At 46.5% G+C, this 24,255-nt stretch overlaps 1 protein-coding gene across 17 annotated transcripts in view; it reads left to right on the plus strand.

The window, feature by feature from the left end:
- auts2a (activator of transcription and developmental regulator AUTS2 a) overlaps window positions 1-21,065 on the plus strand; it is a 349,430-nt gene extending 328,365 nt beyond the window's left edge. For 7 of the 17 annotated variants that reach the window (XM_026183217.1, XM_026183218.1, XM_026183216.1 and 4 more), the window contains 13 exons: window positions 3,097-3,661; window positions 4,866-5,158; window positions 6,266-6,498; window positions 7,471-7,515; window positions 8,603-8,698; window positions 8,790-8,861; window positions 9,286-9,315; window positions 9,685-9,756; window positions 11,370-11,511; window positions 13,565-13,645; window positions 13,731-13,814; window positions 14,035-14,287; window positions 19,043-21,065. In XM_026183217.1, coding sequence (XP_026039002.1) covers window positions 3,097-3,661; window positions 4,866-5,158; window positions 6,266-6,498; window positions 7,471-7,515; window positions 8,603-8,698; window positions 8,790-8,861; window positions 9,286-9,315; window positions 9,685-9,756; window positions 11,370-11,511; window positions 13,565-13,645; window positions 13,731-13,814; window positions 14,035-14,287; window positions 19,043-20,291 — 3,215 coding nt within the window. In that variant the 3' untranslated portion in view covers window positions 20,292-21,065. The remainder of the gene's footprint in view (window positions 1-3,096; window positions 3,662-4,865; window positions 5,159-6,265; window positions 6,499-7,470; window positions 7,516-8,602; window positions 8,699-8,789; window positions 8,862-9,285; window positions 9,316-9,684; window positions 9,757-11,369; window positions 11,512-13,564; window positions 13,646-13,730; window positions 13,815-14,034; window positions 14,288-19,042) is intronic. The other 10 variants (XM_026183221.1, XM_026183222.1, XM_026183223.1 and 7 more) reach the window with 8 other exon arrangements.
- Window positions 21,066-24,255: the final 3,190 nt, after the last annotated feature.

Consider the following 24,255-nt stretch of genomic DNA (forward strand, 5'->3'; position numbering starts at 1 on the left):
ATGTATCTAGCGGCTATTTTGAGGAGGGTGAGACGGAAGAGGTGACGGCAACGAACAGAAGCCTGGGATGTCACGCAGGTCTCTACAGACATCGCTTTGTCAGGATGCCTCCCGACCTGGGTGTAGCTGTCACTCGCACATGAAAGAGACGGATCTGCTTTGGCTGGAGTTGGGCAGTAATGTATTTTTCAGAAGGACAGGTGCTGACCTGCCAGTTGCACTTTTAAACCGCGATGTTGTTGCCACTTGTTGTTAATCACTTCCATGTGCCAGGCTGTATTCAGCAACGACATTGAAATATAATATGCTAAATTAATCCCCTTGTGTGCTGCAGTAATGACCTGACACTATATTAAACTACCTAATGTTGTGCAGCTCACTTTGTCAGGCCTGCTGTCGCTCCCTCTGTGGAGCATTGCGCTGCAGTAGATCGGTTTCTCTCTCTGCACCAAACCAAACACCTTCCTGCAGGACTGTGACCCAAACAATACAGCGCTCTATTAAGCAACGTGATATTAGGGTTGCATTAAAACTGTACGGCAGAACATTTACAGCCGAGGTAGATGAAAAGCAGAGCAGTACAACTGAACTTCTGCTTCTAATAACACCTAAAAGGGCCACAGGCTCCTGATCCATGCTCATCATGTTGTATCTTAATGTTAATACAGTTTATTCATTTCACCCAAATCACAGCTGTAATCTAATCGTTGCGAGGCAGCATGTCATTTTAACCAGGTAGATGGATAGAAATCAGACGTGGTGCTGTGCAGCTAATGCTCTGTGAACAATAGAAGCTGGCTCTTCCCTGGATTGTGACTTATCCCTCTAAGTCTCTCATTGCGACTCCTGACAGCTGCACCTAATGAATGGCTTTCCTCCACACACACACAGACACACACAGCCCTTCGATGCCCCTCCAGCCTTTGGCTCACCTGCTAAGCAACGCACTCGCAGGCTTCAGTTTTTTACTTGCACCTACAAGTGCAACATGCTGCTTAAAAAACTGCAATAGTGAGAAAACAGCAGGGCTCTACATTTTCAGAGCCCCAAGTGGGAATTGCACTTATTTGTTTCCAGGGATGAAGAAGACTGACAAATGAACCCTCGCGGGAGGGAAGCTGGCATATTCTCTTCTTCCTGCCTCACACGGCCCTAGAGTATTCATTATGACCAGAATAGACACCTTCTTTTTAGCGTGTTAGCACATTCTCAAAACAAGCCTTGGACCGCAGGGACCCAGAGGTGCAACAGGAGCCTTGAGAATTGGGAATTTCTTCTCTCCCTGTCTGCTGTGGTGAAGCTGTTTGCCAGCAGCAGCCTCTCTTGACTGGTAATAGCATCAGTAAGTGGAGAAGATTGACATAGATTAGGGTGATGGATATAAGCGCTGCTGGGTTTTCTTCATTGATGCACATGAGGGTAGATCGGAGATGTGGAAGCGGCACACAGGAGTGGTTGGCTAGCTTTAACGAGACCCTCGTCTATTTTGCAACATTTTTCTCTTTCTGGACTGCGTTAAAGAGACAGAGACCATTCAACACAAACACATGGCAGGCTTGCAAAGTGTCCTTTTGTCTCCTGACAGGCTGGCAGATGTCCCGGGAAGCTCTTCCGTGTCGAGCGGGAGTCAATAGCCGTTATTTTGATCTCGCATCAGAATTGACCTCCCCTGACCTTATCTGTAATATTACGTGCACCTGGGGCTGCTAATACCTCGCTTAGCATTTCAATGCTGAATGTTAGAGCTCTGTTAGCTCAGCCTGCTCCCATTGGAGTGTCTCAGGGGGGTAGTGTCAGGGAGATGGAAGCCACCAGTGACAGGCGGCTGCTCTGCAGTGCGGGTTGCTGCCTCAGCCCAGGGGAACTGGTTCCCATCTACACCTCTTTGGCAGGTAAAGGATTTAGCTGCTTCACCAAGGGGGAGGAGGAGCCCTTGCCCCAGCTCTAAACCCCCCTGAGGCCCAGAGAGAGCTAATTACAGTTTATGTATGCACTGTCATCTCCCATGAGCCTCTCTGCCTCTGGAGGAGTCAAGCTGGTGGCTGATGTCTGAGCACTTTGTTCTGTAGGAGGAGGTCCCTGCAGAGAAATACCCTGGACAGAGCTTATTATCCTTTTTTTTTTAGTTCAGCATTGCACAGCGCTTAGTCATTCTTTAGATGCAGTCATTTTGGACTAATGGAGTCCAAACAGGCCGTTTAAATGACATGTAATTGCTGTTGCTTAGCAATTACATGTCAGATGGCTATCACACTACATGCAAAGCTGAATTCATTCCCTGAAATGTTTTTACCCCACACAGTGCTCTTTTTATGCATATCATCAGTTGAGCTAGTTTGCATGTGGTAAAGAACATGCATCGGTGTTTCCAGAGAAGATTAGCACAACTGCACGTACTATTTGAATAAGCTAATTTTTCAACTGTAGAAGCGATGAAAAGGTGAAAGGCAGCAGAAACCTGATAAACGGCAAAAACTATGCACACACATCTGTACGCTGTCACTATTATTCAGCTCCAGTTTGCCTCTGGTATGGAACAGATCTCAGTTTGTGCAAGGTGCATGGAAAAGTGCCTCATTAAAAATGTAATGTGGCCTACAAGTGAAAGCACAGAAAACGAGAATGCTCTTAAAATGAAGGTCTTGAGTACAATGCACTACTGGTTCACTCTGAACAAGCAGAACACTTTTTGGTTCGTGTCGTTCCCCCCGGGGACGGTGTTAAAGGCTGCAGTGGTGTTTGTGCTGGCAGAGCCTAAGGAAGGTGTGTCAGTATGAGGAGGAAGAAGGAAAAACTGTGTCTGTTTGTGGAGCTGTCAGCTGATAAGCTCACACACCAAACATGACAGAGGAGATGTCACTAACAAGGACAGGAGCTGCTCACACTCACAGCTCACTCACTGTAGTGTCTGCAGTAGGGGGCTGTGGCTCTGCAGGTACAGCAGGTCGTGTGTTGTTTGGAAGCTTCGGTCTTTGGTTCCTCGGGTCCACCTCAGGATATCGTTGCATGTTAAAATGACATCATCGATACATTCATTGTGGCACGTCACGGTTAATCTGCACCTTTTATCTGTTTTTAACACTTGTTTTTGTGCAGTTCCAGATTTTGGCATCGATGTGCTCTCCACCAATGGCAGCCAGGAGCCTCACGGCCCAGGCCTCCTCAAGGTGTCAGGCCTAGAACGCAGTCAGGAGAGGAGCCAGGAGAGTTGCAGAGACAGCCAGCTGCCTGTACCCAGCACCCCCAATCCACCTTTGTCCCCCCCAACCCTCCCCGTGTCACTGCCCCAGCCCCAGCCATCCATCCCCCAGACCCCGTCCCCTCTTCGAACCCAGCCAAACGGGCCCACTCAGCCTTTAAACCACCTGCCCCCACGCTCAGAGGCTCTTCCCAGGCCTCAGTCACCCGCAGCCCTGCCTCTTGCCCAGGGCCAAGAGCCCTCACCAACCCCCCCTCCCCGGCACCAGCACCAGCCTGAAGTGCTATCCCACCCGAGGCCTCCACCTACACCTAGCCTTCACCCACACCCACCATCTCCCGCCCTTCCGAACCACCACTCTCACCAGCAGCACCCCATCCAGTCAGGGTCTCACCGGCCCCCATCGCGCTGCCACCCCCGACCCCTTTCTGCCTACAACAGCCTCAGCCTCAACGGCCACAGGTAAGCTACTGTCAGACAGCCTCGAAGTGCATGGGGAAAAAAGCTCCACACACCCACAGCTCTCATGTTCTCACATGCTCTAATGCAGAAAATTCATGCAGAGCTGTTCAGGCAACACCTCCATATTCACACACACTTGAAAATTCAAGAATATCTCTTGAGCTGGAAGTGCATATACGGCCCGATCAGTATGTAAATTGCCATCAGGAAGTCCCCCAGCCAAACTGTAGCGCTGATTATTAACAGCGGAATAAAAGGGCCTCACTGCACCCTGAGTGCTGGGCTTTTTTTTAATCCACCCACACATCTGAGCTCGGACTCCCAGTAGTTTGGTGTAACCTTGAATCACCATATTGTTCATGCTTCGTGGATTTAAGGCTGTTTTGGATGAAAACAGAAGGAAAAGTGGCTCAGGAGACATTTTCCTAATTTAAAAGGATCTTCTGTGTATTCAAATATGTAGTTTATTTCATTGAAAACAATAGCAGCTAAGCTTATTCTATCGTATCAGTTGAGAAGCACCGAACCCTGTGAGCCTCTCCATTAATGTTAGACCTTGAGATAGCTCCTTCAGAAGCCACTCGGTCCCAACAACAGCTCTGCCTAGCAGGCTCTCAGGACTTGGCTTTCTCTGCCTGACTCTGCGCCAGCTCTGCCAGTCTGCCAGCGTGCCAACAGGGCCTGGCACCCGCATGTGAATAATCACGGCTGGGGCCCACAGCGACGAGCGAGCGCTGCAAATGAGCTTTTAGGCTTAGTGCGTGGAGCTGTGGAGACGCTAGCTCCGTGACTGCCCCGGGGGAAACCCACACACACTACAAAAGACTGTTTGCTCACACACGCCCTCTCGCCCTCTCATCCCATTTCTGATGCACATGTTCTGTACCTGGCTGTGGAGGAAGTGCCTTAGCAGAAGCTGTTCAAAGACAGATGCTCGTTCTGTTATGTTTGCCAGCGGCGGTTTATTTGCATCCGAGGCTGCTGCGAACGGGGTTTTCGCAGATCGTGTTTGCCCTGGATTCTGTGAAGCACGAGACAGAGACGGGGAGGCATTTGTAAATGGGAGGCAGCTGAGGCGTGAAAACGGCGTGCTAGGAACTGAACGTCAGAGCAGATGGAGACGAGGGGATGTGGAGGAACAAGTGTTAATTTTGGCTTAACCACTTATCTGCCTTTTTCTCTCTCTCTGTCTTAATCTTTACAGCAGTAGCAGGAGCAGCACCCCAGGCACCAAGCCCCACGGACCCCCTACGCCCTCCCTGCACCTCCCCCACCACCCACCGCCTCCTCCGGCAGCCGCGGCAGCCTCCACTTTTCCCTTGGCCTTGCCCACTAACCAGAATAACCCCCACAGCTTCCCGTCTGCCTTGCAGTCGTCTCCACACCCACACCACCCCAATATGTTTGCTCCTCCAGCAGCCTTGCCTCCACCGCCACCATTGACGTCTAGCACCCTGCCAGTACCCGGACATCCTGCTGCTGGGAGTGCCTACTCAGGTAAACAGCACAAGCAGCTCGCAGATGTCTCCACATCGCCCCCAAGTGGTTTGACAGAGGACTGCACATTTGACTGCAAAAGCAATCAGCAGGTTCTTATTTAAACCAGTTGTTGCCGGGAAGCTCGAGACACATGACAAGTACATAATGAATGATGGACGCAGAGCGGCATTTCATTTTGAAGCATTCGATACGCAGAGACGATGCACATGCTGCCCTGGTAATTATTTAAAGAAATAAGCAGCCACGTCCAAGATGATCCACGTGCACGTCATGCCATCGCTTTGTGTGTTTATAGTTGTGTGGACAGTTCAAGTTCACACTCTCGGTCTGCACGCATTACAAAAGCGATCACAGAGCCTGTGCACATTTCTGCGCGGTGCTGTCAAGCTAAATGTCAGGGTCAGTGCGGGGAGGGGCTCTAGCAACATTCCCAGAACGTCCATTTCACCTGGAACGGCGATCATGTGCAACAAATCAATTTGGTCAATACGGGACGGAGCGAGCTGGATGTTTTCCAAAGATACTAATGAAATTTTTATGAAGAGAAAATTCCAGCCGCGCTCCCAGCCCAATAAAGCCTGAAACGAATGCAGAAGATATTGTAGCGAGCCACTGTGGAATAGGAAGGATAAGGTTACTCTGGAGGAGATATAATCTCTCAAGGCTGGGTTTGTTGAATTTAGAAGAAAAGCCAATGATTACTTGAAATCCATTCTTCACAAAGGTTATTAGAAAAAGCCGATCCGCGCTCTCAGAGGGGCTCGAGTGTATCAAATCGCCACATTTTGACAGTTCCAGCAGTCAGACTGTTCTAATCATGTCGAGCTTCGCTTCGAGGGAAAATGACACGCTGGTAATCACAACCATTTCCTGCTTGTTTCCTTTTTTGACAGCTTGGCTTCTTATTTTGATGACGTACAGAGCTGTCACACGGGAGCGCGAGGTCCTCCAGGGGTCTGCGTGTGACCTACAGCTGGGCGGACTGTAGGGGGTCTTAATTAAAGAGAAATGTATTTAAAGTTCTCAGATGAGGGTTATTTGAGTCTGCAGCTCTAATTGCTAATAGCGCTCTGCTGTCCTAATGCTCCGCCCTCTTCTCTACAGAGCAAGACCTTCTGCGCCAAGAGCTCAACACCCGTTTCCTGGCGTCCCAGAGCGCCGACCGCGGTGCCTCGCTTGGCCCCCCGCCCTACCTGCGCACTGAGTTCCACCAGCATCAGCACCAGCATCAGCACCAACACACCCACCAGCACACCCACCAGCACACCTTCACGCCCTTCCCACACGCCATCATGCCCACCCCAGCACCGCCCATGGTGCGTACCCCTGCCAGAAATGTGAGGATAAGTAGAACACACCTGTGTTGGGTTGGGGCGGTGGGCGGGGCAGGGGTCTACGTTCTCGTAATGACTTCTACATGTGCGGAGCGGTGGGCGGCTATGGCACCAAAAAGTGTTTTCGCGTTGCGGTTTGGGAGCGCGAAGACTTCGTATTTTATTTTTTAAATACTCTGACATGTGTGAGAGCGGCACGCCGTGGGGACCTGCGGGTTTCTGTGGCAGCCGTTCAACGATGACCGTGCGCGTCCGTCCACGCCACAGCGATGCCTTTATTCTCCCACAAAGCCTTTCTAGTGTTTTCTCTGGCATACGCTGAGACTCCAGACTTGAACGCTGTTATTTTCTAAATTGGCAATAACTTGCCCTGGAGCATGTTAACTTCAGAGCCAGCTTTCAGAACATAATACACTTAATTCATTCTGATTTTAATGACATCATTTGGTCCCATTTGGGGGTTTTCATTACTGGCAAATGTATTGCATTAAGAGCCGCGCAGTTTGGGAGAGAACCACAGGCAATGGGTGCCTGAACCTAAACTCTCACAAACACATACACATTTGTAACTGCCTGACCCACAGAGGTTTGCTTGGCTATGATGATACCTCAAAGGCAGCATAGCGAGGCCTCTGACAGCTAATGAGGCCATAAAAAGGCTCTTTATGGCTGCAGTGTTTAGTCTTGACTGTGGAAATGTTCGCCCTGAGCCTGCGCCGCACCACTAAAAGCCAACCAAATGAGAGCCAGCTCATGCTAGTTTACAAGGTCTTCAGATGATCAGGAAACGGGGGAGGATGAAAACATTGTGGCGCGGGGAGTGGTTGAACTTGGATCCCGCTCGGTAGACGTCTTAGATCTTCATCTATAATCGTATTTTCGGTTTTAAATGCAGTTTGTGATGTTTTTTTGTGTGTTGGCCTGAAACAAAAGAGGCCAATCTTTGTACTTAGCTCTGTTTCATTTCTCCTACAGTTTGACAAATATCCAACAAAAGTCGACCCCTTCTACAGACACAGTGTGAGTTTCTCTACTGCGTACTAGCTTCCAGCTTCAGATTTGTTGCTTGCCCATTTTGCCATTTCAGCCCATGCACCGTACATCTGCTTCCTAACGGTTACTGCTCCATGTCACCCTTCGGCCGTAGCTAATGATGTGATGCAACAGATCGGGATTCTTAAATCCTGGAGTTTAACAGTTACTGTGTGCATGTGATGATAAACACAGTTGCTACGTTACCTCTCTGTCTCTCTTATTTCCTTTTTTCCAGTCACCAGCAGTGGCGTCCTCAAAATTATTATTCAATAAAAGCAAATGATTTCAAACACTGGACTCGCTGTCCTACCGTTTTGCTGAAATTTTCAGAGCGTGCTTCTGCCTAGTGTGCTTTTTCTACAGACTATTAAACTGATTTGTCCTCGATAGCTAGGAGGCAGATTTTACTATCATAAAAACCTATTTGTATTCAGATCGACCCGCTTCCTAGTTTGTTTTTAAGTGCTTCATCTTTTTTTGTTTTTTCCCCCGCTGGTATAATGGTCCCGGCAAACACGCTGAAAGCATTCCTTCTCTATAAAACATAGTGGCATCTTAATACTTGGTGCACAAGAGGAGTGGAGTTGCATTTAAAAAGCTTGCAGCACACCCTCGAGTCCAGCTTTAAAGAATTCCAATGCGCGACTGCAGCAATGCAAGCACGTTTGCCAAACACGCACTCGTTACTTTGGCTAATATGACTGTTAGGGACAATTATGCAAAGCAGATGATTGCATATCTGTTTCTCTACATACAGATACGTTTATGAAAGCCTTGAGCGCTTGTTTGACTTACTTGTGTTTTGCGTGTATTACAACATTCTGCTTTTCATATCAAAGGAGGTTTTTTCTCCTGATTTAAATCCAGCGGGAACAAGCAGTGAATATTTGATAAACAAGCCGTTTGTGTAACACGTAGGCAATCATTTGTAACTAAGCAGTCACTGCGATTAAACTGCGAGGTTTAAACACCACCACAAACTGCCTGCTCTGTTTAGACTGACTCATAAAGCCGCATTTCACCGATAGACCGAATCGTCCTCACGCCTCCTCTCGCTCTTTTCTTCTTCCAGCTCTTCCACTCCTACCCTCCAGCCATGTCTGGCCTTCCCCCTGTCATCCCCCCAACCGGGCCCTTCAGCTCGCTGCAGGGGGCCTTTCAGCCCAAGGTGAGACACCACCACACACCCACAGACAGACTAGCCGGGAGGGGGCGAGTTATATTCAGAGAATAATTTTCGATCGTCTGCTGCTCTCCAGACCTCTAATCCACTGGATGTTTCCGCAAGACCCGGAGCCGTCCCACACACGTTCTTACAGAAGGACCCCAGGGTAAGAGCACGTACACGCCACCCACCGTGCACCAGGAGTCCGGACTGTACAGGCTCCATAGGTTTGCTTTATTAGGATCCACATTAGCAGCAGCCTCAGCAAGCAAGCTGTTCTCATACAGGAAGTGTTAAAAATGCATTAAAATACATATGAATAATTTACCACATAGAGTCTATTTCTGATCTATTGATCAGCGGTGAGTCGTAGATTGACAGACGTGTCAGCGTGTTTGTTTGCAGAAGGCCACGCAGGAGGAACCCGTTTAAACACCCGCGTGTTAATTACCCCTGAAACGCTTAATTTTAAAGTGAACAGTTTGACATTTTAATTTGGTTCCTAATGAATGCTACACACAAGGACTAATTAGAAATGATTTGACTGACAGCAGAATAATTCATGTTCTCTCTCTCCGTCCTTCCTGAAGCTAACGGATCCGTTTCGGCCGATTCTCAGGGTGAGTGCTCGCTCCCTGCAGTGTCTCCGTCTCCTGCTCCCTCGCAATAATCACTGCGATGCCTTGAAGGTCTTTGCTAATGGAGTTGATAGTGTCTTTAATTAAATGGGGGCTGAGTGTACTCGTTTACGGGGCTCATTTTGAAGAACGCTGCAGCGCGTGTGTTATGAAACCTTGTCAGATGGCCGACAGTGACGCCTCGCTGTCACACGCCAGCGTGTGCATGGTTCATTCAGCACACCTACATTTCTTAGCCTTTTAATATGTGATTAGTAGTCATAGTACCGTATTGATTAGATGACACTGTGTTTTTTGGTCACACCATTTTCTTTCTTGTTCTTAATTAAATAAATTTTCTTGTTCTTACAGAAACCGGGGAAGTGGTGTGCCATGCATGTCCATATTGCCTGGCAGATATACCACCACCAACAGAAAGTAAAGGTGAGGACTCGTCTAACCCCTCCTAACACAGTGTGGCCAAGGCTGGATTTAACCTCCTAGGACCTGACGTCACATTTTGGGTTGTCTAGACCACAATACTAAATTTTGCTCTACAAGGGCCTGATATCCACTAACGAGGACACTATACTGCCACTGTCCTATCGAAATTTAAAACGAATGTCCTTGTATGTGGATCTCATTTTTCTCAGAAACAAAAATCAGGTTAAAAAAAATACAGTAATTCTTTGTTTTTACATTCGTCAGGTCCCAATCAGCCCAAATAGCAAAGAGAAATTAAAAATGCATGAAAGAGTTCAGGTCTTAGGAGGCTAATACTGGGTCAGTTTAGCAAAGTCCAATTTTCAATTCAGTTTTATTTATAAAGCACCAAATCACAACAACAGTCACCTCAAGGCGCTTTATATTGTAAGGTAGACGCTACAATAATACATACAGAGAAAAACCCAACAATCATATGACCCCCTATGAGCAAGCACTTTGGCGACAGTGGGAAGGAAAAACTCCCTTTTAACAGGAAGAAACCTCCAGCAGAACCAGGCTCAGGGAGGGGCGGGGCCATCTGCTGTGATTGGTTGGAGTGAGAGAAGGAAGACAGGATAAAGACATGCTGTGGAAGAGAGACAGAGATTAATAACAAACACTTCCACCCTCTATAGACACTGTTAACTCATTTGTATTAATTGAACTGCAAAATAAACCCAAACTCCTGATGGTTCGCTCTGTGGATCTGGCTCTAGTTTCTCTTCTGGAAAAATCACTTCATCAGTTAAACCACAGAATTGTTCCGTGTCTTCTGTGATCAGCTGATTTCACCGTTGTACTCAGTAGAAGTCGCTTCACACACCGTTGATAATAAATTGACATTTAAATTGTATGGTTTGCATCCTCCTTTTGCTTCTGGAGGTTAGTGTAATGCTTTGATTGTGACACCTCACTGGAACTTAGCAGTCAGTCACCTCCCTTGATGGCTTTAACTATTTTTCCTTCCCAACACGCCTAAAACCAGCGTCTCTGTGTGCAGCAGGAGTAGGACCCAAATGCAGACTCAGAGGCAGGACGTGAACTCACAAACCACAGCTTTACAATACAAAACTAACCTGGAAAAACCAAAGAATCCAAATACACGGGGGGAAACACAGGGAGAGACAGACAGCCATGAGGGAGACGCTGACGTAAATATACAGAAGGATAACGAGGGAAGTGAGGACACACGGAGAGCAGGACGGGGGACACAAAACTGAACAGGACGAACACGGAAACACGAGACCTTCACAATAAAACAGGAAGATGATGCGGGAGGAGGAGAGGCAGACGAGACGGACTTGGGCAAACACAGATAAACGTGATGGAATAAAACACAAGGAGGGAAAACACGGCACAAGAACTCACACAACTTTACAAACACAGACGCACAAAAGGGGACGCAGAGGGCAAAGGTTAGCGTAGAAGAAACTCAGGATTACCACTAAGAATAATAAACCATCACACAAAAGGTCATAAAAACACAAGAAACACCAAATGCTGGGTCAAAAGGAGCCTCTGATAGCTCAGGTTTTACATGTGTTTCTCTCTGTACCTTTGGCGTCTTTCAGCAGCAGATGCAGGTCGACCCTCACAAGCTAGACTTCGGCCTCAAGCCCGAGTTTCTGAGTCGACCCCCGGGCCCCAGCCTCTTTGGTGCTATCCACCACCCCGGCGACTTGGCGCGGCCCGCCACGCTTTTCTCCGCTGCAGGTGAGTGCATCAGCTGTCCGATTGATCAGTGGCCGCCTCTCATATTCAGCAGCAGTCGGTCCTGCTGTGCAGAGCTAGCATCGTGTGTGGTGAATGAGTGAAATCAGCAAACCCGACAGAATGATCTCCACCAGAGTGACCATCAGAGATATATCTCACCTTTCTTTAGGTTGGAGCTGTTGGGTCAATCTCTGACTTCCTGTTTCTGTTCTTGGACACTGTCGCAGCTCTACAGTTCACTCATACTGCGCCACGCTTGGCTCCTGTATATGAAACGTTCATGTTTAAAACAGCCATGAGCATGTGACAACAACACGCACAAATCAGAGTGAAAGAACAGATCATCCAACGTGCCTCTTAAAGGAATACTGGATAAAGCAGAGGATATTCGATTAGTCCATGAAATGGGTTTTAGTGATGTCAACAAGGTCCCTGCTTGCTGTTAAATACAGGCAGACCTTGAAGTCGCACTTTGGGTTAGTACAGTCGTCTCTGGTGCTCCTGGTGTAGTTTAAGTATCCACAGACTGCAGATGTGAGTCAGCCTTTTTCCCTCTATGTTGGATCTGGTTATTAAACTTCAAGCCGCAGCAGTGCTGGGTTTGCTTCGTTCAGCCTGTAACTAGCCAGGTATCATCAAGACATAACAACGACAGTTTTCCAGGCAGTGTGTGGAATTCCTGAGTTTAGCTTAACTATCCCAAGATTAGGTCATCAAACTACCACAACGCCCCCCTCTGCTACTATTACTTATTTGGCTCTGCGTCAGTGTCCCAAAATGTCAGGTTGTCATAATGTCCGATGCTGCAACTGGACAAAACGCCAACAAATGAAGAAAATATCTTTACTAAAGATGAGATACGACAAAACAGCAGGAAAAAAAGCACCGTTTTCACGGGACTCTCTGCAGTGTTTGGTGCTGCGCTTTATGGCCAAACGGCTGTTTTAGTCTCGTCTGTCTGAAGGACTCGGACGTCATTTCAAACATTTGCCGTTCTGCCATGTTCACTTTAAAGAGGACAAGCCGTCTCCTTGCACTCTTTCCAAATACACTTGTTCCCTGCCTTTCTAACTACACTGTAATACTGTGGAACATTTAGCACGCTAACAGAGGCCTGCAGCTTTGTGTCATCTCCTGGGAAGATTGTGGCGTTTTATTACCACACACCTGAGTGCTAACACAAACCGATGATCAGTTATTAAAGTGAATTTGATTATCGGCACCTGGCTGCTGTTAATTCCTTTAGAAGTACGGGAGGTACTCGGTGTACTCACTGCATAGAGCCCTGAGAAAACTTTTTTTACACTTCAATCTTTTATTAATCCCAAAAGTTGTAAAGCTGTAAGCAGTGCAGCTTTCTGCTTGCTTACTATTAGCTTTCTAGTGCAGATAATCTTGGGATAACTAGCTGGCTTTATCCTCATTAGTTACACCAACAGCTGAGCTAAAGCTGATCATCTGGGAGAGCATGATCAGGCTGCACAGTAAATCATCTGGGCAGCAGATTTCTGCAGCGATATATAACAACTTAGATCGTAGCCATTGTCCCCACAACATCTGTCCTGAGCCTGTGCTGTTGGTCTTTGTGTGAAGCTCTCAGGGCCAAAGTCGTACAAGGAAAGTCTTAAATCTTTCTGGAGCTTGCAGCTGATTCTCCTTGTTAGCTATGCGCAGTATCATTAAATGCAATTAATCTCGTATTAACAGGAGCATCGTTGTTTCTCTTTTGACGTGATGATGGGACTTATGTAAGAGTTGACTTTGAAGAGAAACACGCGTGTAAACGAATTGCTGCTTTAATGGCTGTGCCTGTAATCTACAGTCGACTGATAAGTTCGTGGCTGTTTATTTACAGATGCTTTTGTCTGCACAAAAATACTGAAGGACATTTTTCTGAAGTCTTTTACTGAACTTTAACTTTACAGTTAAAGTTTTTAAAATACGAATTACTTATCGATTAGCTCTTACTGACAGCTCCAGAAAGACTTCACCAGTTGACCAGTTAACACTTACTTTTGCTGATGTTACAGTCTGTGGTTATCCTCCTCCTCAGGTCCTACGCACCCATCTGCAGCTCCCTTTGGCCATCCACCGCACCATCCTGGAAACTTTCTTCCTCCAGCATCTCATTTAGGTAACAGCACGCTTCATCTCAGTCTGACCGATCCAAAACGAGGGTGTTGATTGCATCAGCGCTAACATGCTGTGTCTTCTCCCAGAGCCTTTCAGTAGGCCTCCATCGTTTGGAGGACTGGGATCTCTCAGCTCGTCGGCCTTCGGGGGATTGGGCAATCCAGCACTAAGTGAGTTTCAGCCTCAAGAAAGACACTTGCTTGGGAGTGGCCACATGAGAAACCGTGACTGTTGTGGAGGGTCACAGTTTCTCGTGCGGTCCCTCGGGAAAATCAGTCGCCTACCTGTAGTTTAGGTGGAGTAATCCTCTCACTGTTTGTAATGCTGCCTGCATATGAGGATCAGCAGAGCTACGCATTTAACTTGCGTTCCATGTTTTTCCACGTGTTGAATCCCTAACAGGGGCCAACTCGGTGTTTGGCCACAAAGATGGCCCAAACGCGCCACAGCACTTCAACAGCAGCAGTAACAACAGCCACCAGGAGCCGTGGAACCGCCTGCATCGCACGCCACCTTCGTTCCCCACGCCGCCACCCTGGCTGAAACCCGGAGAGTCTGAGAGGAGCGCGTCGGTGAGCTCACACGAGAGGGACCGAGACTCTGACAAACGGGACTCGTTGGTCAGTAAAGAGGACAAGGACAGGTGGGTGGTGAACAATGTAACAACTACATGAGTAATGTGGTCAGTGTGTGAGTGCAACAAAGTGACAGTTTAATGAACAAAAGATTCCATTCAATTCAATTTTATTTACACAGCGCCAAATCACAACAGCACAGTACAGTACAGTAGATCGCACAATAATACATCATATGACCCCCTATCAGCAGCACTTTGGCGACAGTGGGAAGGAAAAACTTCCTTTTAACAGGAAGAAACCTCCGACAGAACCAGGCTCAGGGAGGGGCGGGGCTATCTGCTGCGACCGGTTGGGGTGAGAGAAGGAAGACAGGATAAAGACATGCTGTGGAAGAGAGACAGAGGTTAATAACAGATATGATTCAATGCAGAGAGGTCTGTTAACACATAGTGAGTGAGAAAGGTGACTGGAAAGGAAAAACTCAATGCATCATGGGAATCCCCCGGCAGCCTACGTCTATTGCAGCATAACTAAGGGAGGATTCAGGTCACCTGGTCCAGCCCTAACTATATGCTTTAGCAAAAAGGAAAGTTTGAAGCCTAATCTTGAAAGTAGAGATAGTGTCTGTCTCCCGAATCCAAACTGGAAGCTGGTTCCACAGAAGAGGGGCCTGAAAACTGAAGGCTCTGCCTCCCATTCTACTTTTAAATACTCTAGGAACAACAAGTAGGCCTGCAGAGCGAGAGCGAAGCGCTCTAATAGGGTGATATGGTACTACAAGGTCATTAAGATAAGATGGGGCCTGATTATTTAAGACCTTGTATGTGAGGAGCAGGATTTTGAATTCAATTCTGGATTTAACAGGAAGCCAAAACAGGAGAAATATGCTCTCTCTTTCTAGTCCCTGTCAGGACTCTTGCTGCAGCATTTTGGATCAGCTGAAGGCTTTTCAGGGAGTTTTTTGGACATCCTGATAATAATGAATTACAGTAGTCCAGCCTGGAAGTAATAAATGCATGAACTAGTTTTTCAGCGTCACTCTGAGACAGGATATTTCTAATATTAGAGATGTTGCACAAATGGAAGAAAGCAGTCTTACATATTTGTTTAATATGTGCATTGAAGGACATGTCCTGGTCAGAAATGACTCCAAGGTTCCTCACAGTGTTACTGGAGGCCAAGGTAATGCCATCCAGAGTAAGAATCTGCTTAGATACCATATTTCTAAGCTTTTCAGGGCCGAGTACAATAACCTCAGTTTGATCTGAATTAAGAAGCAGAAAGTTAGCGGCCATCCAGGTCTTTATGTCTTTAAGACATTCCTGCAGTTTAACTCATTGGTGTGTGTTATCTGGCTTCATGGACAGATAGAGCTGGGTGTCATCAGCATATCAGTGTAAATGTATGCTATGTCTTCTAATGATGCTGCCTAAGGGAAGCATGTATAATGTAAACAGAATTGGTCCTAGCACTGAACCCTGTGGAACTCCATAATTAACCTCAGTGTGTGAAGAGGACTCTCCATTTACATGCACAAACTGGAGTCTATTAGATAGATATGATACAAACCACTGCAGCACAGTACCTGTAATACCTACAGCATGTTCTAATCGCTCTAATAGGATATTATGGTCGACAGTATCGAATGCTGCACTGAGGTCTAGCAGGACAAGCACAGAGATGAGTCCACTGTCAGAGGCCATAAGAAGATCATTTGTAACCTTCACTAAAGCTGTTTCTGTGCTGTGCTGAGCTCTGAAACCTGACTGAAACTCTTCAAATAAACCTCTGCAGATGATCTGTTAGCTGTTTGACAACTACTCTTTCAAGGATGTTTGATCTGAAAGGAAGGTTGGAGATTGGCCTATAATTAGCTAAGACTGCTGGGTCTAGAGATGGCTTTTTGAGTAAAGGTTTAACTACAGCCAGCTTGAAGGCCTGTGGTACATAGCCGATTATTAGAGATAGGTTGATCATATTTAAGATCGAAGAATTAATTAATGGCAGGACTTCTTTGAGCAGTTTTGTAGGAATGGGGTCTAAAAGACACGTTGATGGTTTGGAGGAAGTAATTATTGAAGTTAACTCAGAAAGATCAATTAGAGAAAAAGAGTCTAACTTAACATCAATGGTACTAAGAGTAGCTGTAGATAATATTACATCTGTGGGATGATTATTGGTCATTTTTTCTCTAATACTTAAAATTTTATTTGTGAAGAAGTTCATGAAGTCATTACTAGTTAACGTTAAAGGGATGGTTGGCTCAACAGAGCTCTGACTTTTTGTCAGCCTGGCTACAGAGCTGAAGAGAAACCTGGGGTTGTTCTTATTTTCTTCAATCAGTGATGAATAGTAAGATGTTCTGGCTTTGCGGAGGGCTTTCTTATAAAGCAGCAAACTATTTCTCCAGGCTAAATGATGATCCTCTAAATTTGTGACACGCCATTTCCTCTCCAGATTACGAGTCATCTGCTTTAGGCTACGTGTTTGAGAATTATACCACGGAGTCAGGTACTTCTGATTAGAGACCTTAGTTTTCACAGGAGCTACAGTATCCAGAGTCGTACGTAGTGAGGAGGTGAAATTATTAACAAGATAATCGACCTCTGTTGGGGTAGCGTTCAGATAGCTGCTCTGCTCTATGTTGGTACAGGGCATTGAAGATGATAACAGTGGGTGGATTATATTCTTAAACTTAGTTACAGTGCTTTCAGAAAGACATCTACTTTGATAAAGTCTACTCTCCACCGCTGTGTAATCAATTATTGTAAATGTAAATGTTATCAGGAAATGATCAGACAGGAGAGGGTTTTCAGGAAACACTGTTAAATGTTCAGTTTCTACGCCATATGTTAAAACAAGATCTAGAGTGTGATTAAAGTGGTGGGTGGGTTCTTTTACATTTTGAGAGAAACCAATTGAGTCTAATAACAGACTAAATGCCATGTTGAGGCTGTCATTTTTAGCATCTACATGGATGTTAAAATCACCCACAATAATTATTTTATCTGAGCTCAGAACTAAATTAGATATAAAGTCTGAGAAATCAGACAGAAACTCTGTGTAAGGCCCAGGTGGACGATAGATGATAACAAGTAAGACTGGTTTCTGAGTTTCACAGCTGGGGTGGACGAGGCTAAGCATCAGGCTTTCAAATGAATTAAAAGTCTGTCTTGGTCTTTCATTAATTAATAGGCTTGTGTGAAAAATTGCTGCCACACCGCCTGTGCTTCGAGGTTTCTGGTAGTTAGAATGACTCGGGGGTGTTGATTCATTTAAACTAACACAATCATCCTGCTGCAACCAGGTTTCTGTAAGGCAGAGTAAATCGATTTGTTGATCAATTATTAAGTCATGTACTAACAGAGACTTGGAGGAGAGAGACCTAATATTTAATAATCCACATTTCACTGTTTTACTCTTTGGTTCAGATGTGGATACTGTATTGTTCTTTCTTTGTGATTGTTTATGTTTAAGTTGTTTGTTGCTGGTTTTTAGTTTGTTTTTTGTCTTTTTGGAAGCTGACACAGTCTCTATGGAGATGGGTTTTTGGGGGGGGTAGCAGGAGGAGAGAAGCTGCAGAGAGGCGTGTAAGACTGCAACTCTGCTTCCTGGTCCCAACTCTGGATAGTCATATTTTTGTCCATCCATCCATCCATCTTCATCCGCTTTGTCCGGGGCCGGGTCGCGGGGGCAGCAGCCTAAGCAAAGAGGCCCAGACCTCCCTCTCCCCAGCCACCTCCTCCAGCTTATCCGGGGGAACACCAAGGCGTTCCCAGGCCAGCCGAGAGATATAATCTCTCCAGCGTGTCCTGGGTCTGCCCCGGGGCCTCCTCCCGGTGGGACATGCCCAGAAAACCTCACCCAGGAGGCGCCCAGGGGGCATCCTTGTCAGATGCCCGAACCACCTCAGCTGGCTCCTTTCGATGTGGAGCAGCAGCTGCTCTACTCTGAGCCCCTCCCGGATGGCCGAACTTCTCACCCCATCTCTAAGGGAGAGGCCAGCCACCCTTCGGAGGAAGCTCATTTCTGCCGCTTGTATCCGCGATCTCGTTCTTTCGGTCACTACCCACAGCTCGTGGCCATAGGTGAGGGTAGGGACGTAGATCGACCGGTAAATTGAGAGCTTCGCTTTTACACTCAGCTCCCTCTTCACCACGACGGACCGGTGCAGTGTCTGCATTACTGCAGCTGCAGCCCCAATCCATTTTTGTCCATATTTCTAGAAATGAGAGCTGCTCCATCCAAAGTGGGATGGATGCCGTCTCTCCTAACAAGACCAGGTTTCCTCCAGAAGGTTTGCCAATTATCTATGAAGCCCACATCGTTTCTGGGACACCACTCAGACAGCCAGCAATTTAAGGAGAACATGCAGCTAAACATGTCACTCCTGGTCTGATTGGGGAGGGGACCAGAGAAAACTACAGAGTCCCACATTGTTTTGGCAAAGTTACACACCGATTCAATATTGATTTTAGTGACCTCCGATTGGCGTAACCGAGTGTCATTACTGCCGACGTGAATTATGATCAGCGAGCTCGTGCTCCTGCTGGGGGGAGGAGAGAGGAAAAGGTTAGCATCGCCCATATTTGATAACAGCTCCTTAATTAGCAGCAGCATTGAATTTAGTTGAGTCAGAGTCATGTAGACGAGACAGCAGCAGCATCAGTCAGGTGGTGATAAGCAGATTGGCAAAGGCTTAAATTAAAGATGTTTCCTGTATGTTTTACATAATCATAATTTTCCATAAAATGTTTTTTTCTCTGTACAGTTATTTAACTCCAAACGTAAAACTCTCATAACCTTGTTTGTGCCTGTAGGGACTCTGTTGAAAAGCGTCATCCCAGCCATCCGTCCCCGGTCCCCGTCAATCCAATCAGCCTTCTTAGCCACAGCCGACCTCCTGAGCACCACAGGAACCACCTGCCACCTGCTTCTGGAGAGCCTCAGAGGGAGAAGGAGAACAAGGCCAAAGAGAGGGAAAGGGAGCACTCGGATTCATGGAAAGACAACGGCACAGACGACCACAAGCTCAAAGACAGCCAGCACAGTGACAAGGACACGCCTGTCATCCATGACGGCCGAGCGTCGGAGGACAAAATGTCAAACAGAGGATCGGCGTCACCCTATGTCCGGCAGACCAGCTTGGAACGTCCCAACGGTGGCCTGACGAGGGATGTCCTGGAGAAGAAGGCGGAGCTGCCATACGAGCACCAGAAGAAGAGCAGTGAGGTGAAAGTAAAGGAGGAGAGGAAGGAGGAGCAGGATGGAGGCGCAGAGAGGGCCAGTGAGCACCTGCAACAGGCGTCCTCCACCCCTAATCTCCACCCTCCCTCCTCAGTGCCTGTGTCCATGGGCATGCCCGTTGTCCACCCCATCAACAGCATCAGCAGCCTAGAGAGAACTCGAGTCGTGGCGCCCTTTATGGGTATCAGTCCCATCCCAGGAGCTGACAGATTCCCCTACCCTCCCTTCCACTGGGACCCAATGAGAGACCCCTACAGGGGCCTGGACATTCACAGGCGAGACCCTTTGGCCAGGGACCTGCTGCTGAGGAACGATCCTCTGCACCGGTTGGCAGGGCCGCGCCTGTACGAGGCAGAGCGCTCCTACAGGGACCGCGAGCCTCACGACTTTAATCGCGACCACGCCCACCCCCTGGCCCTGGAGCAGAGGAGGGAACAGGAGCGCGCCCAACTGGAGGAGCGCGATCGCCTCAACATGCTCCGAGAGGACTACGAGCACGGGCGCCTCCACCCCGCGGTGCACCATCCCGCCCTCGACGGACACCTCCCCCACCCTGCCCCGGGCCTCATGGCCCCCGGACTCGCTGGCATGCACTACTCCAGGGTGAGTCCCTCAGCCGCAGCGGCAGCAGCCGCCGCCGCCGCCGCAGCCACCGCCCATCAGAATGGTATTCTGAACAAAACGCCACCCACCGCGTCTCTGAGTGCACCGCCCCCACTCATTCCCACACTGGGCGCCCGGCCCGGCTCGCCCAGACGGACTACTCCCCTGGGCACAGATATCAGAGACAGACCGGCTCACAAAGACATCGAGGCGCGGTGAGGCGAGCAGACGCGGTGGCCCTGCAGCCCTGTGCCTCACCAACACTGAACTCACAACCAAGCACTTAGCTTTGGCAAAGCAAGACTGTAACATAGCTGTGAATAATTTATGTGGGCACACAGATGCCCATGCAATGAATCGTTTTTGTATAAAACTACAAAGAGACAATAATCATGGAACAAAAAAAGCTTTTTTTCAGAGATTTTGTTTTCCCGTTTTGCTCCAGCTTTCCGTGTGCATTCTTTCTCTTGTATAGAAAAGTGATGTGGAGTCAGAATGAGCAACTTTGGATTGTACAGGTACTTTAGCACTGAGTGTGTAGATAATGTGTACAGTCGCTGTGCTCGCCCTGTATGGATTCAAATTCATGGTACAAATATGCAAAAGAGTGTTTCGAAAGCTTTACTTTGACAGATGTAAATACAGGAGTATGATTCAGAACGTGCTTTTTGCAATTTCTTTATCGTTTGGTTGACGCAGGTGATTCGCATTGTACCAGATCCCCAGATTCAACTATGCAACAAATGTCTCGGTTCCCTTTCTGAAAGCTGGCCTTCAACACTACTGACTGCGTGCCACTGTGTACCATTCAAGGACTGTATTCTCTCCACAACGCAGACTTGACATTAACTTTGCGTCCGTGCTGACAGATGCAGCTTTAACTGATCCGCACAGGGTTTCAGATTTAACAAAAAACAAAATGATTTTTGTCTTATAATAATCTGTGGTGACAATCCCATTGAACTGAATATTAAATTGTGATGTAAAAAGCCAGCAGCACAAATGTGTGGATGGATTTTTTTGTTGTCCTCTTGGTTAACACCAGTCTTGTTCTGGGGAGAATGCAGCGCATTAAACACCATGACGGCACATTAGCCCTAGCGGAGGAGTGTAAAGTACATGTTTCTGTTGGTCAAACAGTGTATTAAAGTGCTTTCCTAAGTTGTTGTACCTACAAAATCAAAATACAAAAAAAGCAAGTCTCAACCATGGACGGTTTGTTTCTAACAAGCAGAGATCTATTTTAGTAGTCCACTGAAGGTTTAGTTGTGCGCTTCAAACTCTGTGATATCATGTCGTGCAGTGTTTTTTAATCCAACATGAAATTGTCCACCCGAGCCATAGTGGTTAGTCGATACGTATCGCAAAAAGATTGTTCAACGAGAAACCTTTTGCTGTTTACCGTGTACAGGGGAAAAAACGAAGTCTTTCTAGATCGTGTACAATGAGAAAAAATGAAGCGACTGAATCTTCAGCATGCTCCTCATTTAAACTTGTGTTATGTAAATTGTGCCATGTTATTAAAAAATGTGTACTAACCCTGTGTTTGGGTGTTTATTTCTCCGCCTTTGCACAGACGCCATATGTGATGTGTCCTGGCCCCACTTCTCACCCACCAGTGTTTTTATAGCGCTACAGGTTGTGTGTGCCATTAATACTTCTTTTTTTAATCCTCTGTCACGTACAGCGTGTCACATCCCTGCTGATGTAGGAGAAAACTTGATGGTTACCCCAGAATTGTGAATCATGAGCAGATGCAAGAGTTATTGGCATTACACTGAGTAACTACAGGTTCGTGCCGCCGCCTCTGACTGAGGCGCGTGGGTGCGTCAGTCACCGCTGCTTTTCCTCTCAGACCTGCACGTATGAAATGATATAGGGCTACAGCATGGGGGTAATTCAGCCTTTGGACCAGCAGAGGGCGCCAAACTATAAGAAGTCTTATGGCGTGGATGAAACTCTTTAGACAAACCATTACTCTGCGTAAGAGCTACCGTTTGACAACTACTGTCAAAGAAACGCAAGGTTGGCCTATAAACCAGCCTGAACCATATCTCAGGACCAACACATTCACACTCACACGTACATCTACTGAAGCCAATTAACATGGATGTCTTTGGACTGTTGAAGGAAGCCAGAGCCCCCATAGAGAACAAGAACAAGAATGAATCTTTCAAGTCATTTGATTAAAAATCGTGAGGTGAAAAGGAGACATGCAGCAGGGGAGTTTAGAGAAATCAAAGAAGCAAAACTTCACATTTAAGAAGCTTCAGAAACAAAAGCAGAAGGCAGCGGCTTGCAAACCTCATATTCACAACAGAACATAAGAAACCACGTCGAATATTTAAAAAGAGATTGTTTTTAGAGACCACTTAAATTTTGAATTTGATGACAGCGTCGTGTCTCAAAAACGTTTGGATGGAGAAAATTAAGCAGCACAAAAGAAACAGCTGGAGGAACATTTAGCAACTAATTAGGTTACCTGGCGTCGCATCAGCAAAAATGGGCAGATTTTCACCAATCTGCTAAAAAGTCTACACATTTTAGAACAATTTCAGAATTATGTTTCCCAACATGAAATTGTGAAGACTTTGAATATCATCTATATCATAGATAGAATAGTAGTATACGTCACATCTTCCATGGCCAGATTTTGTTATCAAGAGTCAGAAAAGCTTTTAATGAGACGCTGTTAGGCTCAAGCTCGTGATTAATGATGTGTGACAGCAGGGGGTCTGATAAATGGGATCCTGTGGTGTGATTTCTTTATCAGACTGATAACAAAGACATAATAAACCTGCTCCGGCGGTGTACAGAGTACGTAGAGGTTTTATGTGATGAAATCCTGACAGTGACTCAACATTAATCTCTTACTTTGCTCGTTAAAGTGAAAAACAGCTGAGAACACTTCTCTCCAACGACCTCCTGCAGTCTGAACTACATTTACATCAATTCACGACAGTGTTTTTGTGCAAACCTGGCTGCTAATAAGCTCACTGTGATTTTTATGGTTTCCAACAGAAGGTGCTCATTAATCCTGCCCGTCTAGACCAGTACGCACAAAACGGTAGATTTCAAAAGTTAAAAAGAAGAAAATGTTTGATCTGGACTCTTTCAGGACCCAGTCTTCAGTTTTCAATCACTAAAGTTCAAACAGGCAATTCTGGTATTTGGAAATGTGGAGCCAATGAAGTTTAACATTTATATATAAACTACACGTTGCTGTGTCAAATATAGTGCCATCCAAAAGTCTTGGACACCTCATTTCTTTATATTTTGCTTCCAAGGAGACAGAGTCTGGTCTTGAAGGTCTCTAAAGGCCTCGTTTTTAGCCTCTGAACACAAAACTGTGAACCAATGTTGTCTCTACATACGACCGGTGTTAGTGTAGTTCCAAAATAAGGAGTTACACTTCAACTCAGTTTTATTTACATAGCACCAAATCACAGCTGCAGGTACAGACTAACAATGCTAGAGAACAAACCCCAACACTGCTCTGCTCCCACCTTCCTCCTTCAAGCGCTGCTCTTTCGCTTTGTTTGCTAAAACTGCTCAATTTAAAATGCTGACGTGCTGCCTCACTAAGACTCCCGAAAAACAAATTCCAAATATGAAGCTGGCATCAGCAGAGTTGCTGGTAATGTTTTCTACCAGCATGCAGCTCGACCATCAAAACTCAAAAAGTGGGCCTATTTTATTTAGTAGAGTGTAAAATGTCTTAGTAATTAGGTTACACAATCAAATTCATATGGAAATGAAAACTGCATAAAAATTGAAGACTTTGGCTCACAAGATAGAAACGTGACTTCAACATAGTGAAAATATTATAATATTTGGCATCCAGTAGAGCAGTGGTACTGTAAATGTAAGGCTGGTGTTGACCAAAACTTCTAGTTAGGATAGGGATTTGTGTGTGTGTGTGTGTGTGTGTGTGTGTCTGTAGGTTCATATTGTTACAGGAAGGTGTTTCGGGTCCATGGAGTAACGCAGAAGAAAAGTAACGAGTAGGGAGTAATTAGGTAAAGTGACGTCTTGATGCACGCTCAGTCATCCAGGTAAGTAAATCCCCCAAAAGTTGATTCTGTTCATCTGGACGCAGCGTTTTCAGTGGTGCTGGTTTCAGTCTTTATGCAAATGTCCTGTTTATAAGGTTGAAACCTGCAGTCAGCTGAGACTGAAGACG

This window comes from Astatotilapia calliptera, chromosome 10 (assembly GCF_900246225.1).
Source record: "Astatotilapia calliptera chromosome 10, fAstCal1.2, whole genome shotgun sequence".
NCBI classification, from domain to species: Eukaryota; Metazoa; Chordata; class Actinopteri; order Cichliformes; family Cichlidae; genus Astatotilapia; species Astatotilapia calliptera.